General features: G+C 46.3%; 1 protein-coding gene across 1 annotated transcript in view; it reads right to left on the bottom strand.

Moving 5' to 3' along the window:
• LOC146821907 (protein FAM200A-like) overlaps positions 1–21,203 on the bottom strand; it is a 41,361-nt gene extending 20,158 nt beyond the window's left edge. The window contains exons 1-3 of the mRNA XM_085609933.1: positions 21,089–21,203; positions 20,032–20,925; positions 19,632–19,756 (exon numbers count right to left, since the gene is read on the bottom strand). Coding sequence (XP_085466059.1) covers positions 19,632–19,756; positions 20,032–20,925; positions 21,089–21,203 — 1,134 coding nt within the window. The remainder of the gene's footprint in view (positions 1–19,631; positions 19,757–20,031; positions 20,926–21,088) is intronic.
• Between the last annotated feature and the right edge of the window lie 925 nt (positions 21,204–22,128).

The following is a 22,128-nucleotide window of genomic DNA, read 5'->3' as shown; positions in this document are numbered from 1 at the left end:
TCTGCCACCTGTCTACACATACCTGGGTGCCCCCCAGGACACTGGACTGGATCCCTGACCTCTGCGCATGACTGTTGGTGTACTCAATGTGTGTGTCAGCACGGTTGTTCGGCCACCCCCTCAGCTGGTTGTGCCCATCACGGGTGTGTATGGTGCTCCATGTCTGTCTTGCCTAATACACTGTGACCCATGTGTCCTGTGCCAGACTCAGGCCCCAGGGTGTGGATGGTTGAAGAGAAAAGATGACTCAGGCATGTTTAGACTTTACAAGACACATGTTAGGTAATAATGCTACCAGCAGGCATCTACTCTTCACAGTGTGATTTATTATTGGGGGGGGGACAAAGTGAGGGGCTTTCCGGGATTATGGAATCCAAAGTTCAGTAGGGGAGTTGGTGTCCTTGCCATTGGAAATCCTCAGAGTCCATGCCACAGTCTTTGTCATCATTGGTCAGCCAGTGACCAGCAGGGCCATGTGGCAGAGAATGTCTCTTGATGCTGTGATGCTGTTGCTCCAGTGGGCCAGGTGCCAGGCCAGGTGTCCTGGGAGATGGTGATGTAGCAGCCACCCTCACGGTCCTTTCCGTGGACGACCCGGCCTCCTGCGGGGAACCTCAGCAGCAGGCCGTGACGACGTCTGGGATGCTCCGTCGGATGTTTCCTCCTCCTCCTCCTGATCCCTCCCTGTGGGTGGTGATGTTCTCCGCCTTCTGGCACAGGGAGGGTCGGCCATGGTGTCGGCCATCCGACGGAGTGTAGCGTGAATCCCCTGGAATGCCGTCACTTGCTCAGCCTGTCTGTCCTCCATCCTACGTTGGTGTACCAGTAGACAGGCATGTAGCTCCGCATGTTGCTGGGCCTGCTGGGCCTTGATCCCCTCGAGGACGGACACAACCTGGGCCATGCTCGTGGTGTCCTGCCGGTATGAGTCCAGGATGTTACGGACATGGGAAAATACCGGATCCCCAGCCAACTGGTCAGGCTCGCGCCTCCGCCGTCCTCCACTCCCACCACCCCTGCCCACTTGCACCTGGCCTGCACTTGTGGGCACATGGGGTCTCCGGGACCCCTGAGGGGTGGCATTGGCGTTGTCGCCTGCCTCCTCCTGGGTGCCCGGGACACCGTGTCCCTCCTGGCGAGCCTGGCTGCATTGTGGTGTTGGGGCAGGGATCCTGGGTGTCTCCTGGGATGTGGCAGGTGTGGGGGTGGTGGTTGGCACAGTTGTACCTGACGCAGGTGCTGCAGGTGGTTGGACACCAGAGGGGCCAGGTTGGTCGGGTTCGTCCGCAGAGTGGTGAGAGTGGTCGCTGCCGGTGGGATCGGGCTCCTGCAGATCCAGGTCCTGTGAGTGTTCCCCCCCAGTGTTGGGGGGTGCACCACGACGTTGACCTGTGTGTGAGAGAGACAATGTTAATTTTTGTCCATGCAACATCCATGTTTCATCATTTTCAAAGTTGGCACGTTTCCTCTTGGAATTAGGATTGGTCTTGCATTCCACTCACAGTGCACTTGTGCATGGGTGTGTCCCTTGGGCACCACTTTGGCCCCTTTAACTATGTGTGGCACAGTCTTACTTGCTGCGTCAAGTGTGACTGCAGTCAGCAGTGGAGTGGGCAGGTGTGGCGAGCCATGCACTGTACATGTGCACATGGAGTGGATCCACACACTTATATGATCCAGGTAGCTGTCCTTGTGCTCGTGAACAGGTTGTGACATGGCCATGTGTTTTGCCATGGTGAAGAGGGGGGCCTCTGGCACTGGCCACCCTTGTCTACATGCACGCAGTCTACCTGCTGAAGAGCAGACATTCACACACGCAACACGGCTGATTGGCTCTCCCTGTGTCTCGCTCCCTCTGTGTCCCCCTCTCCCTCCCTCTGTGTCCCCCTCTCCCTCCATCTCTGTCCCCCTCTCCCTCCATCTCTGTCCCCCTCTCCCTCCCTCTCTGTCCCCCTCTCCCTCCATCTCTGTCCCCCTCTCCCTCCATCTCTGTCCCCCTCTCCCTCCCTCTGTGTCCCCCTCTCCCTCCCTCTGTGTCTCCCTCTCCCTCCATCTCTGTCCCCCTCTCCCACCATCTCTGTCCCCCTCTCCCTCCCTCTCTGTCCCCCTCTCCCTCCATCTCTGTCCCCCTCTCCCTCCATCTCTGTCCCCCTCTCCCTCCATCTCTGTCCCCCTCTCCCTCCCTCTCAGTCCCCCTCTCCCTCCCTCCGTGTGTCAGCCTCCTCCCTCTGTCCGTCTCCCTCCCTCTCTGTCCCCCTCTCCCTCCCTCCGTGTGTCACCCTCTGTCACCTCGGCCCAGCTTCCTGGGCACACACTGTTAGCAGATCTTTGAGTGGCCCTTGGATTGTTGATGTGAGTTTGTTTCTGATCTCCAGGCACCCATTGGGTGTAGTGTCTGTGTCTGTGCGCTGCTGCTGTGGTGGTGTGTGCTGCCACTCTTTCACAATGTTGGCTGTTCATTAGCTGCTGTCATGTGCAAAACAGTGCCTTCACCCCCATGTGTTGATGCAAGGCGTCCGCCATTTGCTGGCAAGTCATTCCTGTGTTGGAACACACTGTTTGTCTGGCTGTGACTTAGGCCATATGGGTAGAGTGAATTGTTGTCTGCTTCTGAGTTGCACTATGTGCTTTTTTGGGCCCAGCCTCCCGCCATCCGGGTTACCGTGTCATGTGTTGTTGTCTTCTGTGGCCTGTGACTTGACGTTGTCCAGCTGGGTGCATGGGGCATGGTGGCAGCAGTGGCATGTGCGTGCTTATGGAGTGTGGTTGAGTCATGCGATGGCTTGTGGTGGTTGCGTGCCTGTTGGTGATTTTGGTTGTGGATGCCGTTCCCCCCTTGTGAGGTGCGTTGTTTGTGTACTCACCCGGGTCTCGGAGTCCTTCTAATCCTTTGACTGCCTCCACCGGCAGTATGGCCATCACCCTCTCCTCCCAGGGATGGTACTGTACGGGTCTGCGGGAGGGCCCTCCTCCGGTGGCGTTGGCCTGGTCGTGTTCATCCTGCCGCTTGGCTCGGACCCTCCTCCGCAGATCGTACCACCTGTTCTGGCATTCCTGCTTGGTCCGTCTGGTGTCCGCAACAGCATTCACAGCATCGACGATGGTCTGCCACATGGCAGTTTTTGCTGCCAGGCTGGTGCTTCTGACCAATGTTCCAAAGATCTGTGGCTCGACTCTGAGGATTTGATCAACAAGGACCTCCAATTCTCGGTTACTGAACTTTGGATTCTTGGTGGTGGGCATGGTGAGGGGTGTGGGTGGGGATGGTGGGGGGGGGTGTGTGGATGTTGGGGGTGTGTGGATGGTTGTGTGTGTGTGTGTGTGTGAATGTGATGAGGGGGTGTTTGTGAGGGTGGTTGTGTGAAGGTGTGCAAGTGTAAGGTGTGGTGTAGCTTGTAGTGTGGTTCTGTGGTGTCTGGCAGCAGTGAGTCTGTTGCAAAGGCTCATGGTTTGTGTGTGTGGGCCCTTTTTATTGGTCCATTGGTGGGTGTGGCTGTGTTTGAATCTTGGGTGGGTTGGTTATAAGGAGTGGTGGTGTATTTGGCCTCTGTTTGTTTTTGGCAGTTGCAGGTCAGTGAATGTGTTGTTTTAGTGTTTGTTGGACATGTTTAGTGGCTTTGTGCCATTCGAATGGTGTATTCTTGTGTTGTTTTGTTTTGTCCTGGTTGTGTACGTGCGTTTTGAGCGTGTGTACGGTGTGTACATGGGCCATTTGGTTGTACGGTGCTGTCCTTGTGTGTGGGTTGGTACGACTCGTACATGCGGTGGTGATGTTGGGGCCTGGGGTGCGCTCCGTACTTAGGAGGTTGGGTTTGGGGGTAGGACCGGAACGTACTGGGGTGTACATAGACGGTGGTACGACACGTACTGGGGTGGGGGTACGACTGGAACGTGCTGGGGTGTACATAGACGGTGGTACGACCCGTACTGGGGTGGGGGTAGGACTGGAACGTACTGGGGTGTACATAGACGGTGGCACGACACGTACTGGGGTGTGTGTACATAGACGGTGGCACGACACGTACTGGGGTGGGGGTACACGGGGGTACGACACGTACTGGGGTGTGGGTACGACTGGAACGTACTGGGGTGTACATAGACGGTGGTACTACACGTACTGGGGTGGGGGTACGACTGGAACGTACTGGGGTGTACATGGACGGTGGTACGACACGTACTGGGGTGGGGGTAGGACTGGAACGTACTGGGGTGTACATAGACGGTGGTACGACACGTACTGGGGTGGGGGTAGGACTGGAACGTACTGGGGTGTACATGGACGGTGGTACGACACGTACTGGGGTGGGGGTAGGACTGGAACGTACTGGGGAGTACATAGACGGTGGCACGACACGTACTGGGGTGTGGGTACACGGGGGTACGACACGTACTGGGGTGGGGGTAGGACTGGAACGTACTGGGGTGTACATAGACGGTGGTACGACACGTACTGGGGTGGGGGTACGACTGGAACGTACTGGGGTGTACATAGACGGTGGTACTACACGTACTGGGGTGGGGGTACGACTGGAACGTACTGGGGTGTACATGGACGGTGGTACGACACGTACTGGGGTGGGGGTAGGACTGGAACGTACTGGGGTGTACATAGACGGTGGTACGACACGTACTGGGGTGGGGGTAGGACTGGAACGTACTGGGGTGTACATGGACGGTGGTACGACACGTACTGGGGTGGGGGTAGGACTGGAACGTACTGGGGTGTACATAGACGGTGGCACGACACGTACTGGGGTGTGGGTACATGGGGGTACGACACGTACTGGGGTGGGGGTAGGACTGGAACTTACTGGGGTGTACATAGACGGTGGTACGACACGTACTGGGGTGTGGGTACACGGGGGTACGACACGTACTGGGGTGGGGGTAGGACTGGAACGTACTGGGGTGTACATAGACGGTGGCACGACACGTACTGGGGTGGGGGTAGGACTGGAACGTACTGGGGTGTACATAGACGGTGGTACGACACGTACTGGGGTGGGGGTACGACTGGAACGTACTGGGGTGTACATAGACGGTGGTACGACACATACTGGGGTGTGGGTACACGGGGGTATGACACGTACAGGTGTGGGGGTAGGACTCGGACGTACTGGGGTGTACCTAGACGGGTGGGGGTGTACATACACGGGGGGTACGTGTTGGACGTACGGGGGCTGGGGGGAGTGTTGGGCGCGTATGCGGGCACATGTCTCCATGGTTGCTGTAGGAGTTCGGTGCGGACGGTGTTTTTTCCATACGGTTGTATCCTCGGACGCACGGGATGGATCGTGATTCCTCGGTCGGACTTGACTTTTCACGTCTGTACGGTAAATGGTCCGAGGACGCGTCGGACACATTTTCTGACCCGAGGACGTGTGGGGAAATATTCCCAATGCGGTTCGTATGGACTTTTTACCATGCGAATCGTGATTGCCAGTTCGTACGGCACTTGTACGATTCGTACGGTAAAAAGACCGGATACGAGTCGCACGGGGGAATTTTTTACCGGATCGTGATCGGCACCAAAATGTTGAATAGCGAAATAATTAAATTTACTATTCCAACTGCAATGAGTGCAACAGTAGGTAAAACGTTGGATTGCGGAGGGGTAAAAATGACTATGCCCACCCCAGTGAGTGCAACAGTAGGGAAAGTTTTAGATAGCAGAGGGATAAAAATTACTATTCCCACTCCAGTGTTTGCAACAGTAGGAAAAGTGCTGGATAGCGAAGGCGTAAAAATTACTATTCCCACTACAAAGAGTGCAACAGTAGGGAACGTATTGGATAGCGGAGGGGTAAAAATGACTATTCCCACTCCAGAGATTGCAACATTAGGGAAAGTGCTGGATAGCGAAGGGGTTAAAATTACTATTCCCACTTCAAAGAGTGCAACAGTAGGGAAAGTGTTGGATAGCTGAGGGGTAAAAATTACTATTCCCACTCCAGTGAGTGCAACAGTAGGGAAAGTATTGGATAGCGGAGGGGTAAAAATTACTATTCCCACTCCAGTGATTGCAACATTAGGGAAAGTGCTGGCTATCGAAGGGGTAAAAATGACTATTCCTACTACAAAGAGTGCAACAGTAGAGAAAGTGTTGGATAGCAGAGGGGTAAAAATCACTATTCCCACTCCAGTGAGTGCAACAGTAGGGAAAGTATTGGATAGCGGAGGGGTAAAAATTACTATTCCCACTCCAGTGAGTGCAACAGTAGGGAAAGTATTGAGTAGCAGAGGGGTAAAAAGTACTATTCTCACTCCAGTGAGTGCATCAGTACAGAAGGTGTTGTATAGCAGAGAAACAAAAATTACTAATAACATTTAAACAATTAAATAATCTTCAAAATAAATAAACAATATTTAAAAAAACAATAAATATATTAAGCAAAGAAAAAGAACATACACTATAATGTTAATTACATATAACAGAAAGTTTCAAATATTACATAAAACAATTCATAAATACATTTATAAACAATATTTATTTAAAAGGAGCAAATATTAACAAACACATTATTTAAAACACAAATGTATTTATTTTATTTCCTACCCTATAACACCACACAAATAAAAAAAGACCAACATTTTTATTTAAATTTATTTCCATAATTAACAAAATGAATAATGAATTTTAAATATATTATTAATAAATAATAAACATTCATTGAGTACACATTCTTTAACACTATAATATCCACAACACACACCTAAAAATAATTACAGAATTACCCTAATCAATTACTAATTAATTAATTTAAATTAATTAACACATAATTAATAATTCATCAATAATAAAAAAATTACTTCCCACCCTTTCCACCATTTACACCTATAAACGCCACAACACACACCTAAAATTAATTACACAGTTACCATCATTAATTACTAATTAATTCATTTAAATAATTAACAACTAATTAATAATTCATCAATAAAAATTAAATTACTTCCCACCCTCCACACCATATACACCTATAAACATCACAACACACACCTAAAATTAATTACACAATTACCAATATTAATTACTAATTAATTAACAACGAATTATTAATTCATCAATAAAAAATGAATTACTTCCCACCCATCACACCATTTACACCTATAAACACCACAACACACACCTAAAATAATTACACAATTACCATAATTAATTACTAATTAATTCATTTAAATTATTAACAACTGATTATTAAGCAATTATTAATAAATTAATTTACACATTTAACACCATAACATCACAATTAAACAAATAAATAAAAATGATTCAATACATTTTATATAGTTAAATTACTTCGCACCCAATTCCCCTATTGCCCCACAACCCGCTACGGAACTAAAAACGCAAAATTAAATAAAAAGAAATGAACTACTAAAATTTTAACTCATATTATAAAAATACAAACTTTTCTTATACAAAAAAACAAACATCACACACATATGAAATATATACTAAAATACTAAAAAATCGATAGTTTTAACCACTATGGGGCCTATTACGATGGCGGGCGGACCATTCTCGCAGTGCTGGGACTGGCTGCCAGACATGCGGCAGTGCCGCACCTCTGATTAGGATGCAACCTCCACCCTGGCGGTCGCATTCCGCATATTTTACATTGCGGCGGGTGCTGCTTTCAGCAGCACCCGCCGCAATGCCAAATTAACAAGTTGTGCATTCCCATGCACAACGTGGCATGCACCGCACGGTGCCTGCCACCTTGTACATGGAACTCTAGGGGTGTAACATGGGTACCCCCTAAGTACACCCCCCACCTCGACCCCCCCATGGGGGCCCGCAATGGGCCCCCAAAACACATCCCCGCCAGCCTTTCCAGGGCAGCGTTGCGCCATGGAAAGGTCTTTAAGACCCTGCATCATTATATGGATGGGGGTGCCTTCTAGGCACCACCACCATATTGTGCTCCAGCTCCGTCCGTTCCAATTGCCGACCGGTGGAAAAGAGGCAGCCACACTTTGCGTCCGCTGCGATACCCCCTGCCATAATAATATCAGGTTGGGATGGCGGGCGGATCGCCACCGCCTGGCCGGCGGTGGCGATCTGCCCGCCATCTTAATGACCCCCTATATTTCTACAAACGATATTAAACACTTTGATATTTTTTAAATCGATATTACTTACCTAAAATCGATATTGTTTACCACGAGGATTTTTCTGTCTATATTCATGTCCCACGAGATTTATGCAATTCGATATTTCTTCCTCGTTATTCTTTCTCTGCACCCTTTCTAATGTCGCTTTTGGGCCTATGGACCACGACAACATAGGCAAGATATGATAATCAATAGAAAGCCAGTACATTTTCCAAGGCACTATAAAAAGGAACAAGGTACCTACCTCTTTAATATACAAATCCAAGTTGGTAAAGTTAGAACTCGTTTTCACCTAAAGGCATGACTTTCTCCCTACCACACAGGATTGTTTGTCGCTTTTCTTAAACTGAAATAATGGAACCTAAGCAGGATATATATATACTAATGTTGGACAATCTGGTATGTGCTCTTTGTGTCTCCATATATGGAATTGTGATCAACGATTTCACCTTAACCTCAACATGAACCTATGAATATGTCTACTTACATTTTGCTCTACCATGATTGGACAATACATGTGATATAATCTACTTTAATCCTTCCCTTCCCCCATCTCTTTGTGGAACCGGAATTCCTTGAAATGACTTGGCTATTGTACCTAATGAATATTCGTTCTTTCTTCATTTCTTTTTCCAATTTTCTCTTCCCCCTTGCTTTGTAATTGCTTCTTCCTGTGTATCTTACTTTCTCTTTCTCTCTCTCTCATGGTCAGTAACATATGGAATATTGTTCTCAAGTATATCCAACTCTCACTCTTTGTTAGGCTCCTCCTGATTTCCTCGTTTCCTTTGTTTTCCCTTTCTTTAATGTTACATAAAAGCTCTTTTCCTATACAAATTGTACTTCATACCTAATGTACCATATATCTGTTATTTTGTTTGTACAAATAAATATCTACCTTGGTTTTTTTAATATATTAATTTGCCAGCCCTGAGGAAGCCCCAGGCTGATAGGCCAAAAATAGGGGGTGAAACACGTGTTGGCTGTGCTACAAACCTTTTTTGTTCCTGTTTTACTTTGTTCTCAATGACTCTGAAAGTTACAATCTCCTTTCAAATAAACTACTTGCATGGCCATTTTATAAATTCAGATTCCTCACAAAACACCTGAAATAGATACAAATCATTAAGAAAGTTGAAAAAGTCCTGGTTCTTGTGTTTTTTTTTATTTTATGTAATAATCATATTTTATGGGGAATTAAGAGTGTGACATTACTCCAAGTTAACACAAACCTCTTAGGGGCCGATTCCGATCTCGCTGGGAAAGCCCTCCGTCCGAGCTGGATCTGGAGGGTTTTCCGACCGAGCCGTGCCCCTGGAGTCCAACCGAGCGAGTACGATGCAGCCGCATGCTGACGGACTCGGGTCGCTCGGACTCCCATTGAAGTCAATGGGAGCCGGTCGTCCGACGCGTACACGGGCTGCCATTGACTGAATGGGTACGTTGCGAACAAGGGCACCCCCTGTAGTGTGTACACATTGGTGCCATCCGCACCGTACATGCATGTGTAGGGGGGACCCTTAGGTCTCCCCCTGTGACCGATTCGTAAGGCTACAGGTGAAGGGGGGTCCGGCGCGGACCCCCGAAGTCCGCTTCCCATTGTGTTTACGTGTCGGAGGCTCTGACTCGATCCGGCTGTCCGAATTGTGCATCGTACTGGCTCGGTCGGAAATCGCCTCTATTGCACGACACGGTTTGCTTACGGACGAGATGTACGGAGCGGTTCGGACCCGGAAACGAGCCGGTTGGCGATTTTGCGTTTCTTGCATCGTACTTGCTCGCTCGTACAGCTGTACGAGTCGGTCGCTAAACATGCGTACGGCTCGTACTTTTTCCGGCCGGATCGCGTTCAGAGCCCTTCCGAGCGAGATCGGAATCAGTCCCTTAGAGGTGTTATTTTTTGGCTCAAAACACTGTACTATTGTTAATACATATGGCTTTGAGTCAGAAACCATGGGTGGTTGCATTAAAATACCAAATACCTCCTATAGAGCACCCCCGATACAAAGTAATGCATTGCGTTACTTACAGGAAACCTTGTAGCACATACCAAATTTTCCACTGGAAAGTAGATTCCAAATAAACATTTTGTTCCGGTTTGCATCATTTTTGTGACACAAACTCATTGCAAAATGTTAGTACATCTGTCCCAAGGTGTGCTAAAAATAGAATTTTTAATACATTATTAGAGTGTAGACGGGCTCATATTTACTAAGGTTTTGTGCCGTTGTTTGCGTAATCCAAAGCAGTGCAAACAGGTTCAGCAATTTACTATAAATGCATACATGCAGCTCAAAATTGCAATGTGACACGCAAGTGCAAACCTTTGTAAATGTAGGCCTATGTTGTCAGACTTTTGACACTTTCCCACCATAAGTCACTTTTCCCCCAATGGACGAGGCGATAAAAGTAAACCTGATTTCCATGTCATGGGATCAGATCTTGCTTGCTGCCACTTAGGGAGAATTGTGAGGACTTTTCTGGGTGTGCCATCCTATAGGACAGTGTCATTGAGGTAAAGGACTGCTGCCTTGCTAGAGTCATTGGGCCAGGAGTTGTTATCCATTATTGTAGCTACTAAAACCTGGTAAGAGTGGAAATAAAGCACTAAACAAGGAAAACATTAGGACATGACACATTACTACCCACGTTACCCACGTTAAAGTCCACCCTAACCTCTTGTCCGCACATTGTTTGATCCTCAATGTTTTATCACAAGGCTGCTATAAGGGGGTGGTGTAATGAGTAGGACCTCTGAATTAGCATGTTTTTCATCAAACATTCACAAAGTCACCACCTGGATGTAAGAACTGATAATACAAACAGTTGTATGTTTCTGAAATATCCCGGATACTTCATCCTGTCTAGTTTGGGAAAGTTGACAATATGATTAAGAGTGACAGTTATAATCTAATCTAACTGTTTCGTTATAAGGTTTCGGGTAGAGGTGCCTAATGGAGAGAATAAGAAAAGTTTTGCGGGATGCCAGGCATAAGGGCCCGATTCTGATGCGGTTTGGAAAGCTTCCCAACTGAATGGGTTTGGGAATGGTTTCCAACCGAATCCGATCGAGAGAGTACGATGCATCCAGATGCTTCCAGATATGATTTGGTTGGACTCCCATGGACTTCAGTGGGAGCCTATGGGGTTCATTAGGATGGCGGGCGGACCTGAGTCTGCCCGCCATCCCCTTGGTGTTTGGACCGCCTGCCAGACATGCGGCGGTCCCACACCGCGAATTAGGATGCAACCGCCACCATGGCGGTCGCATTCTGCATTAACGTTGTGGCGGGTGCTGCTGACAGCAGCACCCGCCGCAATGTTAAAATTGCATGTCTGGCATTTCCCTGCACCACGTGGCAGGCACCACACGGTGCCTGCCACTTGGTGTAGCGAAATGTAGGAGTGTACCATAGGTACCCCCCAAGTGCACCCCACCTCCCCCAGACACAAGGGGGGCCCGCACTGGGCCCCAAAACACAATCCGCGGCAGCCTTTCCATGGCGGCATCGCCGCCATGGAAAGGCCTTTATAATCCCACATCCTAATATGGCGGACAGTGCCTGCCAGGTACCGCCACTAATTTAGTGGCCCTGCACTGCCCACCAGGCAATCATTACGATTGCCACCGGCGGAAAAGCGGCAGATGGACTTTGCGTCCTCCGCGATACCCACCACCATCCTAATATGGCAGAGGGTAAATCTCATTGTGATGGCGGAATGATCGCCACCGCCGATCCGGCGGTGACGATCATTCCCCCATCGCAATGAGCCCCTATGTTCCTAACCGCATCGTAATCGGGCCCTAGGTGGGAATGCTTTCCTAACCGCCCTCGGTTGGAAAGACACGTTACGATCCGATTTGGACGGAGCAAATGCCATTAGGAGGCCTTCCTAACCGCATCAGAATCCGGCCCATAGTGTCTATTCCTAATGCTAGCATTATATTTATGTCTTCCTATGTCTGATGTTTTTTATTTTAAACATTAGTGAACATTATTTATGCTGAAGAGGTGATATTAGCCTGGATTTAAATGTACACAGGTTTTTTTAGCACATCTATTTTTAAGGCAAACTATTTCCCTAAATTACAGTGCTACGAATGTTGCATAAAATTTCGATCAGATCAAGGGAGTAGCCAGAAAACTCAGGGGCATATTTACAAGTCCCTATCGCCACCAGAACATTGCTTTTAAAGACGTTCCGGTGGCGATACAGGCTTTGCTTTATTTACAAGGCAAAATTAAGCCACTTAACGTTGCTTAACACTACCTTGTAAATAAGGCACCCTTTCATGCTATACTTAGCGTGAAAGGGGTGGGCAATGGGTGTTTCAGAGGGCGTTCCGCCGCAACACCCATTTGATTTTGACACTGTCCCCTATTTACAAGGGTGGCATTAATAGGAGGCAGCGCCAAAATTAAGACCAAAGAAAACCTGGTCTTAACATGGCAAAACGAGGAGAAATGCTTTATTTCTCCTTGTTTTTGCTGTTTCTATGTGTGCTGCATTGTGCAGTGCTTTAAATGGGCCGGTACTGAGTACGGCACTTTTTTATTTTGAGAGCAAGAGTACCTGTACTTCTCAAGAGTGATGAAATACTTTTAATTGGAAAGTACCCCACTTCTCAGAAACAAGCAGGTTCTCTGGTACAGGGTACCTGCACTTCTATTTTGACATTTGAAACACTAGGGGCGGGGCTAAGACTCCTAGCCAGGGATGGTTCAAGTGCTGGTGGTGGCCTTTAGGATAGTCTTTTTTGGCGTTCTCCTTGACCATAACCTCCTTCTCCATGAATTCCCTCCCTACCTCTCTCCAACAGTACAACACATCTCTCCATAGTTTCTCTCTGACGTACATTTCATTTGTTTTATAGTGCTGCTCATAGTTCAGTCACACTCACTTCTGTGATCTGCATGGTACAAGTTCTATGCAGGAGGCACATTAACCCTCCATGCTACTTTACAATGCACTAAAACATCCACTAGACAAAATTACAAACGCTCACTAGCAGAAACAGTAATCACCACAGTTATCTTGACATTTTTATTGTTTTCCTGAAAACTGCCTGATGCACAAGAAAGTTCATATGCTTTTAAACCAAAAATTGATTTTAAACACAGCGCTACCCACCAAAGTCAATGCCAGGTGCGGCTGCACTGGTTGCACCGCCCTAAAGCCAGTCCTGCTCCCAGCAATGGAGCAGGGCAAGCATTTCCAGAAATGGGGCAGAGCTAACCTCATAGCCATTATAGGAGGAAAAAGATCTATGTAAGTGATGGGGTGTGATCCTTCCTCCAAATTCGATCAAGCAAAACAAGTTAACAGATTTCTTGTAGATGATTTAAGAGAGAGAAGACTTCTCCCGTGAGAAAGTTTTCGGAACCTATTTGCTAAAACGTCACAAACCCTTTATAAGGCATTAATGAAATATTCCAGTACTTTCATGGTGCACCAGGAAAGCCTGGTCTTTCCTTGGAGTAGATCCTGTTTTTTTCAAATGTTTTAAGTCAGAAATTACTTCCACTATACCAGGTCATCATTTTTTCATGGCAAGGAGTCCATTCAATATGACAGTGCCAGAAATTTACCATGGATACTTCAGCCACAGTCATGGGTATCTCTAAAAATTCTCTCCGGTATACTAGGGTCAGCATTTTGCTATTGACAACACCTATAAAATGAGTACAGGAATTCTTATGGCAAGAGTTACCTCAAATATCAATTCCAACATTTTGCTATGGATCCACACCATATGCTAAGAATTACGTGCATCATGTCAGGACCTACGGCCAGGTGTGGTGGCACGTGTTCCGTGTCCCAGTCACAGGGTATGACTGGGCTAGCAGCTTTCTCAGTTAAACAGTTCAAGTCCTCACAGCCGATGATAGTGTCTTCATAGAAGCATGTCAGGGCCTGCAGTTTCGTGGTAAAGTTGCCATAGGTAACACCTCCCATCCATAATCTATTAGCGCACTTGTCCATGAGGCAAGAATAACCTCCAGTATGCCAGACCAGCAGCACACTTGCACGCATAACACACATACACTACAAACACATTCTCTCATACATACATTCTCACTATGGGGGTCATTATGATAGTGGGCGGATCGCCACCGCCCGTATGGTGGTGGCGATCCACCCGCCAAAACCTACCGCCCGCATGGCTTTTCCCCCCACCACATTAAGATGGCGGGGGGACCCCGGGAGATGGGAAGACCGTCTGCCGGTTTTCTGCCGGTAGGCTATCTGCCCGGGTGGAAAAGCCCAGGAATATGGTGGTGGTGCCTTGCAGGCACCGCCATACATATTATGATTATTGCAGTGAACTGCCTTTCCATGGTGGAGACTCCGCCATGGAAAGGCAGGCGTTTTTGTCTTTGGGGGCCCGTTGCGGGCCCCCAGGGTGTTCAGGTGTGTGGTGGGTGCATGCACAAGGTGACAGGCACCGCGCGGTGCATGTCACGTTGTGCATTCAAATGCACAACATGCATTTTACACATTGCGGCGGGTGCTGCTTGCAGCACCACCCGCCACAATGTTTAAAATACGGGATGCGCCCGCCAGTCTGGTGGGCGCATTCTAATGCCACCTGCAGGACCGCCGCGACAATGGCGGTTGGTCCCATTTCCCGATACAGTGGCAGGCGAACAAAGTCCGACCGCCATCGTAATGGGTCCCATAATCTCTTGCGCTCTTTTATACATTTGTACTCTGTCACACTCACACACAGATACACTGCCACTCACACTTCCATTAGCCAAACTGCTTTTATTGTGTTAGAAGAGCTTGTCCTGCTGCTTCTGCTATATCTGCCTTGCCTTGTAGTGAAACTTAATAAAAACATATTCTCTATACGTTATTCAAAAATAATAATATATTGCCTTTTCAATGTTTGTTACAAGTATGATGTGAATGAAAAGTGCACTTCCTTAAAATAGCTGTGGGAAGTTTATATTGGGTTTCACGTGTGGATCAAGCAGTTATTATTGGAAATGAACAAATCCACATTCTAACATATAATATATCAGCATCCAACTGATCTTATGAAACACTTGACTTCTTCGGCGACCATGGATTTCATCCAGTAACACTTTGCATTATTTTGACCACCAACGTACAATGTAAAAAAACAAAAAACTACATGTCTCAGAATGAAGCATTATGGTGAATGGAAAGCCAGGAATTGGAGAAGGTGTCACATGATCCTCAATCCAGCACCATACTCCAAACCCTCAGCCCAAGTCTCCCTCCTTGTGGCATCCCACATTCTCAGTCCACTCTCCCCTCTTGCACCAGCCCCATTGTTGCAGATGGAATTAAGTAGGCATTCAGTACTACGGAAAGAGCAGGTATTCTATGGGTGTCTTTGTATATGTGTATATTCATGAGAGTGGTGTAATTTTTATATAGGCAGAGTAAGATGTGTGCTCATGTAAGTGCTGGATGGTGATGAATAGTGTGAGTGAGTGCAGCGTGAGTGGTGCGAGTTTAGGGTTTAAAATGTGCCAATGTGAGTGTCGGTGAGCTGCATGAAAGCAGTGTGAGAGGAGGGCCCAAGTGAGTGTTAAGTGAGAGGAGTTTATGCAGAGTAAGAGGAGTGAGTGCAGGATGGTGTGAGTGGTATAAATGCAGGGTGAGTTGTGTACCTGTGTGTAGTGCAGGGTAAGCAGCAGGAGTGAAGGGTGACTTGTGAGAGTGACTGGTGAAGGCATGATGTGAGGAGTTAGTGCAGATTGAGTGGTATGTCCCTATGAGTTTCGGTAGACTATTGTCTCTGTGTGCTGGCTGGATGAACAGAGTGCCTGTATGAATGCAGGCTGAGAGGTTTGTCCGTATGGGTGCAGGGTGAGAGGAGGAAGTGCAGGGTGAGTGCAGGGTGAGTGGTGGGATTCCAGGGTGAGTACTCTGCCCATGTGAGTGATGGGTGAGCTATGTGAGTAACAGGAGTGCCTATGTGAGTGCACAGTGAGCAATGTGACACTGTGAGAGTAGGGTGAGAGGAGTGACTGCAGGGTGAGTGATGTGACATATGAGTTTGGGTACCTGTGAAAGTGCAGAGTGGGAGGAATAAATGCATGGTGAGTGATGTGCTTGTTTGAGTGAGATTGCAGAGTGAGCTGTGAGAGTAACAGGTGAGTAAATTGTCACATGAGTGCAGGTTGAGTAGAGTACTCGTGTAAGTGCTGGGTGAAAAGCACGTGTGCATGGTGAGTGGTGTGAGTGCAGTGTGATCACTATGAGTGCAGGGTGAGGAGTGTGCTCATGTGACCGCAGGGTAAATGAGGGAGAACTGCGTGAGTTCATGGCAATGGGCATGAGTGCAGTATGGTCACTGAGTGTAGGATGAGCGGTGAGCTTGTGTGAGCGCAGGGTAAAAGGAGGATAAACGGTGCGAGGTGCAGGGTAATAGCTAGAATACAGTGTGATCGCTATGAGTTGTAGGGAGAGTGGTGAAAGTGACAAGTGAGTGGAGTGTCCTATGCCTGTGGGGTGAGTGCGGTGTGCTTATATGAGTGCAGGGTATGAAAAGGGTGAATGGCGTGAGTGCATGGTGAGCAGTGTGATTGTAGTGTGATTATTGTGAGTGCAGGGTGAGCGTTAACCCCTTCGCCACAGCACGAATTCCGCCGCGGCGCTGGGGGGGTTCGGGGTCAGCGCGGCGCCGCCATGCTTGTGATGGAACCACTCCGTCATGAGCCACGGGCGCGCTGTGCTCATGACGGAGTGGTTCCGTCACGACTCCGCCCACTTGCATTGATCGCCCGCACAGGCGGGGAATCAGTGCCGCCAACGGCCGCAGCATGACGGAACCACTCCGTCATGAGCACACGGCGCCCGTGGCTCATGACGGAGTAGTTCCGTCATGAGCAGGGAAGGGGTTAAAGTGAAGAGTGAGCAGTGAGAATAAGGAGTGAGTTGTCGTAGGGTTTCAGATATAAACTAAGCCATTGCTATTATGGCATTAATCAGGGATAGAGGGTGGAGAATATAAATAATGCACTGATCCTGGAACAAACTTTCAGTCTCCTGATTAGGGTTGCCACCTGATCAGATTCCTACCAGCACCACTGGTATTTTAATGTCCCAACCAGTACAAAAATAGGCAAAATCACCTAAACCCACTTGTTTTTTTAGCACTTATCTTAAACAGCAAATAGAAATAGAAAGAACTTTTAAACGTGTTCTAGGGCTGTATTAGTGATCCATGACTTATAATTAAAGGAAACAAAGACAGAAAAGTCATGTTACAAATGAATACATACCAGTTTATTTACAACCCTATTTAGTGTCAAGGCAAGGCCTTTCCAGACTCTTTAAAAAATAAATGGCCGGTATTTTTCTTTTGGAAAGGTGGCATCCCTACTCCTGAGATGCCTTTTCATAACTGCATTTTCCCACTGTGGCAGTAAAAATAAAATACAAATGTACGGAACAGGCAGAGTGGGGGCCTAGCAGGTACTGGAACGAGTGAAAAAACTGAAACAAAGCCTCATTAACGAGTTCTCAAAGGGCATGTAAATGGTCTTTTAAAAACCTGTGAAAAACTTGGGTGTGGCAGAGATAAGACTCCAGACACTAACTAGCCACAGCTCAGCCAGGTTGAGACACGGCAGAGGGGGGAGCTAAACCCCTTTTAGCCCTATATGCATTGCACCCCTGATGTTTTGTAAAGGAGAGAGCTGCTGACTTTGGAACTGGGATACCAAGTTCGAGTCTCATCTTCGCTCAACATCCTGTGATTCTGGGCAAATCACTTAATCTCACCGTGCTACCAAAAATGAATGTGCCCTTGTGTAATGTAACTGGTGCTCATGTAAAGCGCTCCAATACCTTTGGGTCGAGTTAGTGCTATATAAAACTGCAAAAACAATATGTACTATAGTCTTAGATTGTTTGCATTTCTCACGCTCCTGTTGCGGTTGTTTTGTGTTCACGTTCTTTGTTGTTCCCTGAAACCAGTGCTGGTGCCAGAGGTTAAATGAGAGCAGTATCGTTGATGAGGCAATCAAGTCAACAATTTACACATATTTTAATGAAACTCAAACAAAATAGAGCTTTGGAGCTTCCACCACAGCAGCTCAGAGGGAGGGCCTTAGCATACAAAGCAGGAAGAATGGAGGGATGAAAAGGAGACCAGAATCGCACTCTTAGGGCCTCATGTAGGAAGCCAAATACCGGTCGTTAACGGCCGAAATTCGGTAAATATCCCGTTACCAACCGGTATTTAGGCATTTGCGATGTAGGGGGCTGATTTCTGGATTCGGTATTTACCGAATCGGAAATTAAGAAATCGGTAAAATACCAATTCGGTAAATACCGAATCCAGAAATGCAATGTAGGGAGCACTCTAAAGAGTGATAATTAGTATTAAGAATTCGTTATTTACCACCAAATACAGGTTGGTGATAAATAACGAATACCTTGCAAAAAGCAAAATTTTGCAGATTTAAGAGTGCCATGTGGCAGACATACATGCCTATGGGGAATGTACGTGCGCCACGTGTGCACACATGCAAGATTCAGGGGTGCAACAGGGTGTCAATGTGACACCCTGCCACCCTTGTATATGCTCCCCCCATTACCGAATCGGTATTTACCGAATCGGTAATGAGGCATACCTTCCCATTGATTCCTATGGGCCTCCAGGCCCATAGGAATCAATGGGAAGGTATGCCTCTTTACCGAATCGGTAAATACCGATTCATAATTACCGAATTTTTCCGATTCGGTAATCTTTACCGAATCATTACCTACATCACATTTACCGATTCATAAATACCGAATCGGTAAAATTCGGTATTTATGAATCGGTAAATGTGAGGCTACCTACATATGGCCTTAAATGTTTATGATTTCCGGGTCACAAAGAACTGATTAGAGAGAAAAGAGCAGCTCAGTGTGTCCTAGATCCGCTCCAGCCTGACCAACAGGAAATTATGTGAACTGTGTCGCAATCCAGCTTAAGATCGATCTGGAGAATATACTCGGCTGATTCCAAATGGGCCGGTAATACAGTTTTCAAACGAAATAGGATATTTGATAAAGACTTCTGCTCACAGATTCCTTACCTTAGAACAGTGGTTCCCAAACTCTTGACTCCTGAGGACCCCCACTGAATCACTACTGGAGTCCGGGGACCCCCAAGCAATTTTTACAATTTAAATTTCGAAAAATTAAAACAATAATTCGCAAAAAATACACAAACAAGTACACACCAAACAAATACTTGCATTACTAAAGCTTTTATTATTTTATCTTGAAAAATATGCAAAAATTAAAACATTTTAATGGGAAGGATGGTGCTGCATCTCGGCGACTAACTATTCAATGTTTGGTTTTATTTTGGAAAGTTGAATCCTTAGGTCAGATTCTACATTTTGCAAGCGATTTCTGTTCTTATTTTTAAGGTACATAAGATTTGAGAAAGCCTTCTCACATAAATATGTGGTGGGGAAAGGAAGTAAAACCTTAAGTGCCTTGTTTGATAATTCAGGATAATCTGTTCGTACTTGCAGCCAAAAGTTTGTCAGACTCAGAGACTTTTCCTTGAATTGAAGTTTAAGTGCACTATCTGTAGAGATTTCAATCAAACCGTTTTCTTCAGATGCTGTCAGCTCCATTAAATTGTCAATATCTACATTAAAAGGATCTTTAATCCACTTTGTTCGATAATTCATCATCAGCAGATTCCAAGAATGTCTTTAGGTTCTGAAAAGAATCAAAATGTCTTTGTGTTAAGCGATGAGCCCATAAGTCTAACTTTTTTATCATTGCCTCAATCTTGTCGTCAACATTAAAAATTGTGATACCTACTCCTTGCATACTCAAATTGAGTGCATTTAAAATGTATGAAGATGTCTGCCATATATGCCAGCATAGCTAACCAAGTATGGTCATGTAAGCGCTCACCAAGTGGAAATGGAGATTCCAGTTCTGTGACGAAAACTCTGATTTCATCTCTTAATTCAAAAAGGCGAGACAAAACTCTACCACGAGACAGCCATCGGACTTCTGTATGCAGCAAAAGCTGATGATGATCACTATCCATGGACTGACAAAGCTGTTCAAAAAGCCTTGAATTTAGTGACCTAGCTTTGATAAAATTTACAATTTTGACGGACTCATTCAAGACCTTTTTTAATTCCTCTGGTATCTTCTTAGTGGCTAATGCTTCTCGATGAATGCAACAATGATGCCATACAACTGAAGGGTTACTTTCCCTTATTCGTGCTACAAGTCCAGTTAGTCTCCCAGACATGGCACGTGCCCCATCTGTGCTGATTCCTATGCATTTGGACCACTGAATTCCATTTGATGTCAGAAAGTCATTGAAACTGCTGAAGACCTCTTCAGCAGTGATATGTATCAAATAGCGGCAGAACAGTAAATCCTCACAAATATTCCCCTCAAAATCGTATCTAACGTAACACAGGAGATGAGATTTATTAGCTATGTCCGTACTTTCCTCTACTTGTAGGCTATAATGCAGACTTTTACAAATTCTTTCAATCAACTGTTCCTTCATGTCTGAAATGTTGTCAATTCGCTTTTTTACAGTGTTGTTAGATAATGGCACCAAATTTAAATCTTTTGCTGCTTTTTCTCCAATCATTGCTGTCACCATGGCTTTAGCAGCAGGTACTATTAGTTCTTCAGCAATTGTATGCGGTTTTCCAGCTTTTGCTATGCGCATGGACACTTCATATGAAGCTTTCAGAGCATTTTCATTAACGGAGCCCGTTGCAGTTTTCTTAATTATTTTTCCACTTTTTAGGAGCTCTTGCGCTTTATTCTTGAAGAATTCTATGGATTTAGTCGCATGCTCTTTATGCTTGGTTTCCAAGTGTCTTTGTAATTTTTAAGGTTTCAGGGCCTCATTTGACAAAAATTTCTTAGCATAGCACGCATTGTGGTTGCTGTTCATATTCTGAACCTGAACATATGAAACCCAATGATAAATATTCACCATCGTACTTGCGAAACTTCCTTTTCTTTTCACTTAACTCCCTTTGTTTTGAGCATGATGGCCCATCATTGATGTCTTCAGTGGATTTTCGCTTAAGGTTAAGCCAGCGATCCATCGTCGTTATGTTTTTTAGGATACCCACAGCTGACTAGTCTATATTCAATCACATTCGATTATGTAGAATAATTTTCTAGCAAAGCTATTTGGTAAAGCACATATTTAGACCTTCACTACTTTACCTACTACAGGCTGCCCTCGTCAGATGTTTCCAGACTACATATGCTTTGACGTTGAGAGATTAAGCAGCACCTGTAAGAAGATTTTAACACTGTATGAGCACTGCTTTCAAGGAAAAGACAGAGGACACTAGCAAATCATATGCATGGATATGGCAATTTTATGTATTGTGGGTTCAAGATAATTCCATTTGCTCAGTTTAATTAAACATAGCTCATTTACTGTGAAAGCAGTCCATTGTTGATTGCACAGAGAGGTTCGCACAATAGTAGAAAACATGACCAGGGTTGGAGTTAAGCGAGAACACTTCAGAAAGTCATTTTGTCTGCTACACACTGGCCGTAAATGTGTTGAGGTTGTGATTAAATTCAAACCAGGATGTCACAGTTTCCTATGTGGCTTGCTGGCAGCCATGGCCCATGGCATGAGCAGCTGATGTGACACCGAGAATAGTAATTAAATCATACAAATACATGCCAACATTTTAGAAGAGGAAAGTGGGTTATTTAAAAAAAAATATATACTTAGGAGAAAGCATTTCCTCCTTTTACATCCATTGAAGAAGAGGAAATGTCATGCGGGAGACAGCCTGAATCAGGTCTATTGGAATGTATGACTGCAGTGGTGCATTTAGCAGTACAAGGCTTCTGCTCTCAGCCATACCAAACACAAGGAGATGATGGACGGAGTGCGGAAACTTTTTGGACACTCCCATACCCCCCCCCCTCCCCCCCACCCCCCAGTCACAGATCTGGGTTGAATCCATCATCGTTCTTTAGCTCACTTCGTCTCCCCAGTTTGGA

Source organism: Triturus cristatus, chromosome 6 (assembly GCF_964204655.1).
Source record: "Triturus cristatus chromosome 6, aTriCri1.1, whole genome shotgun sequence".
Classification (NCBI taxonomy): domain Eukaryota; kingdom Metazoa; phylum Chordata; class Amphibia; order Caudata; family Salamandridae; genus Triturus; species Triturus cristatus.
This window is presented reverse-complemented; position numbering and strand designations above follow the sequence as displayed.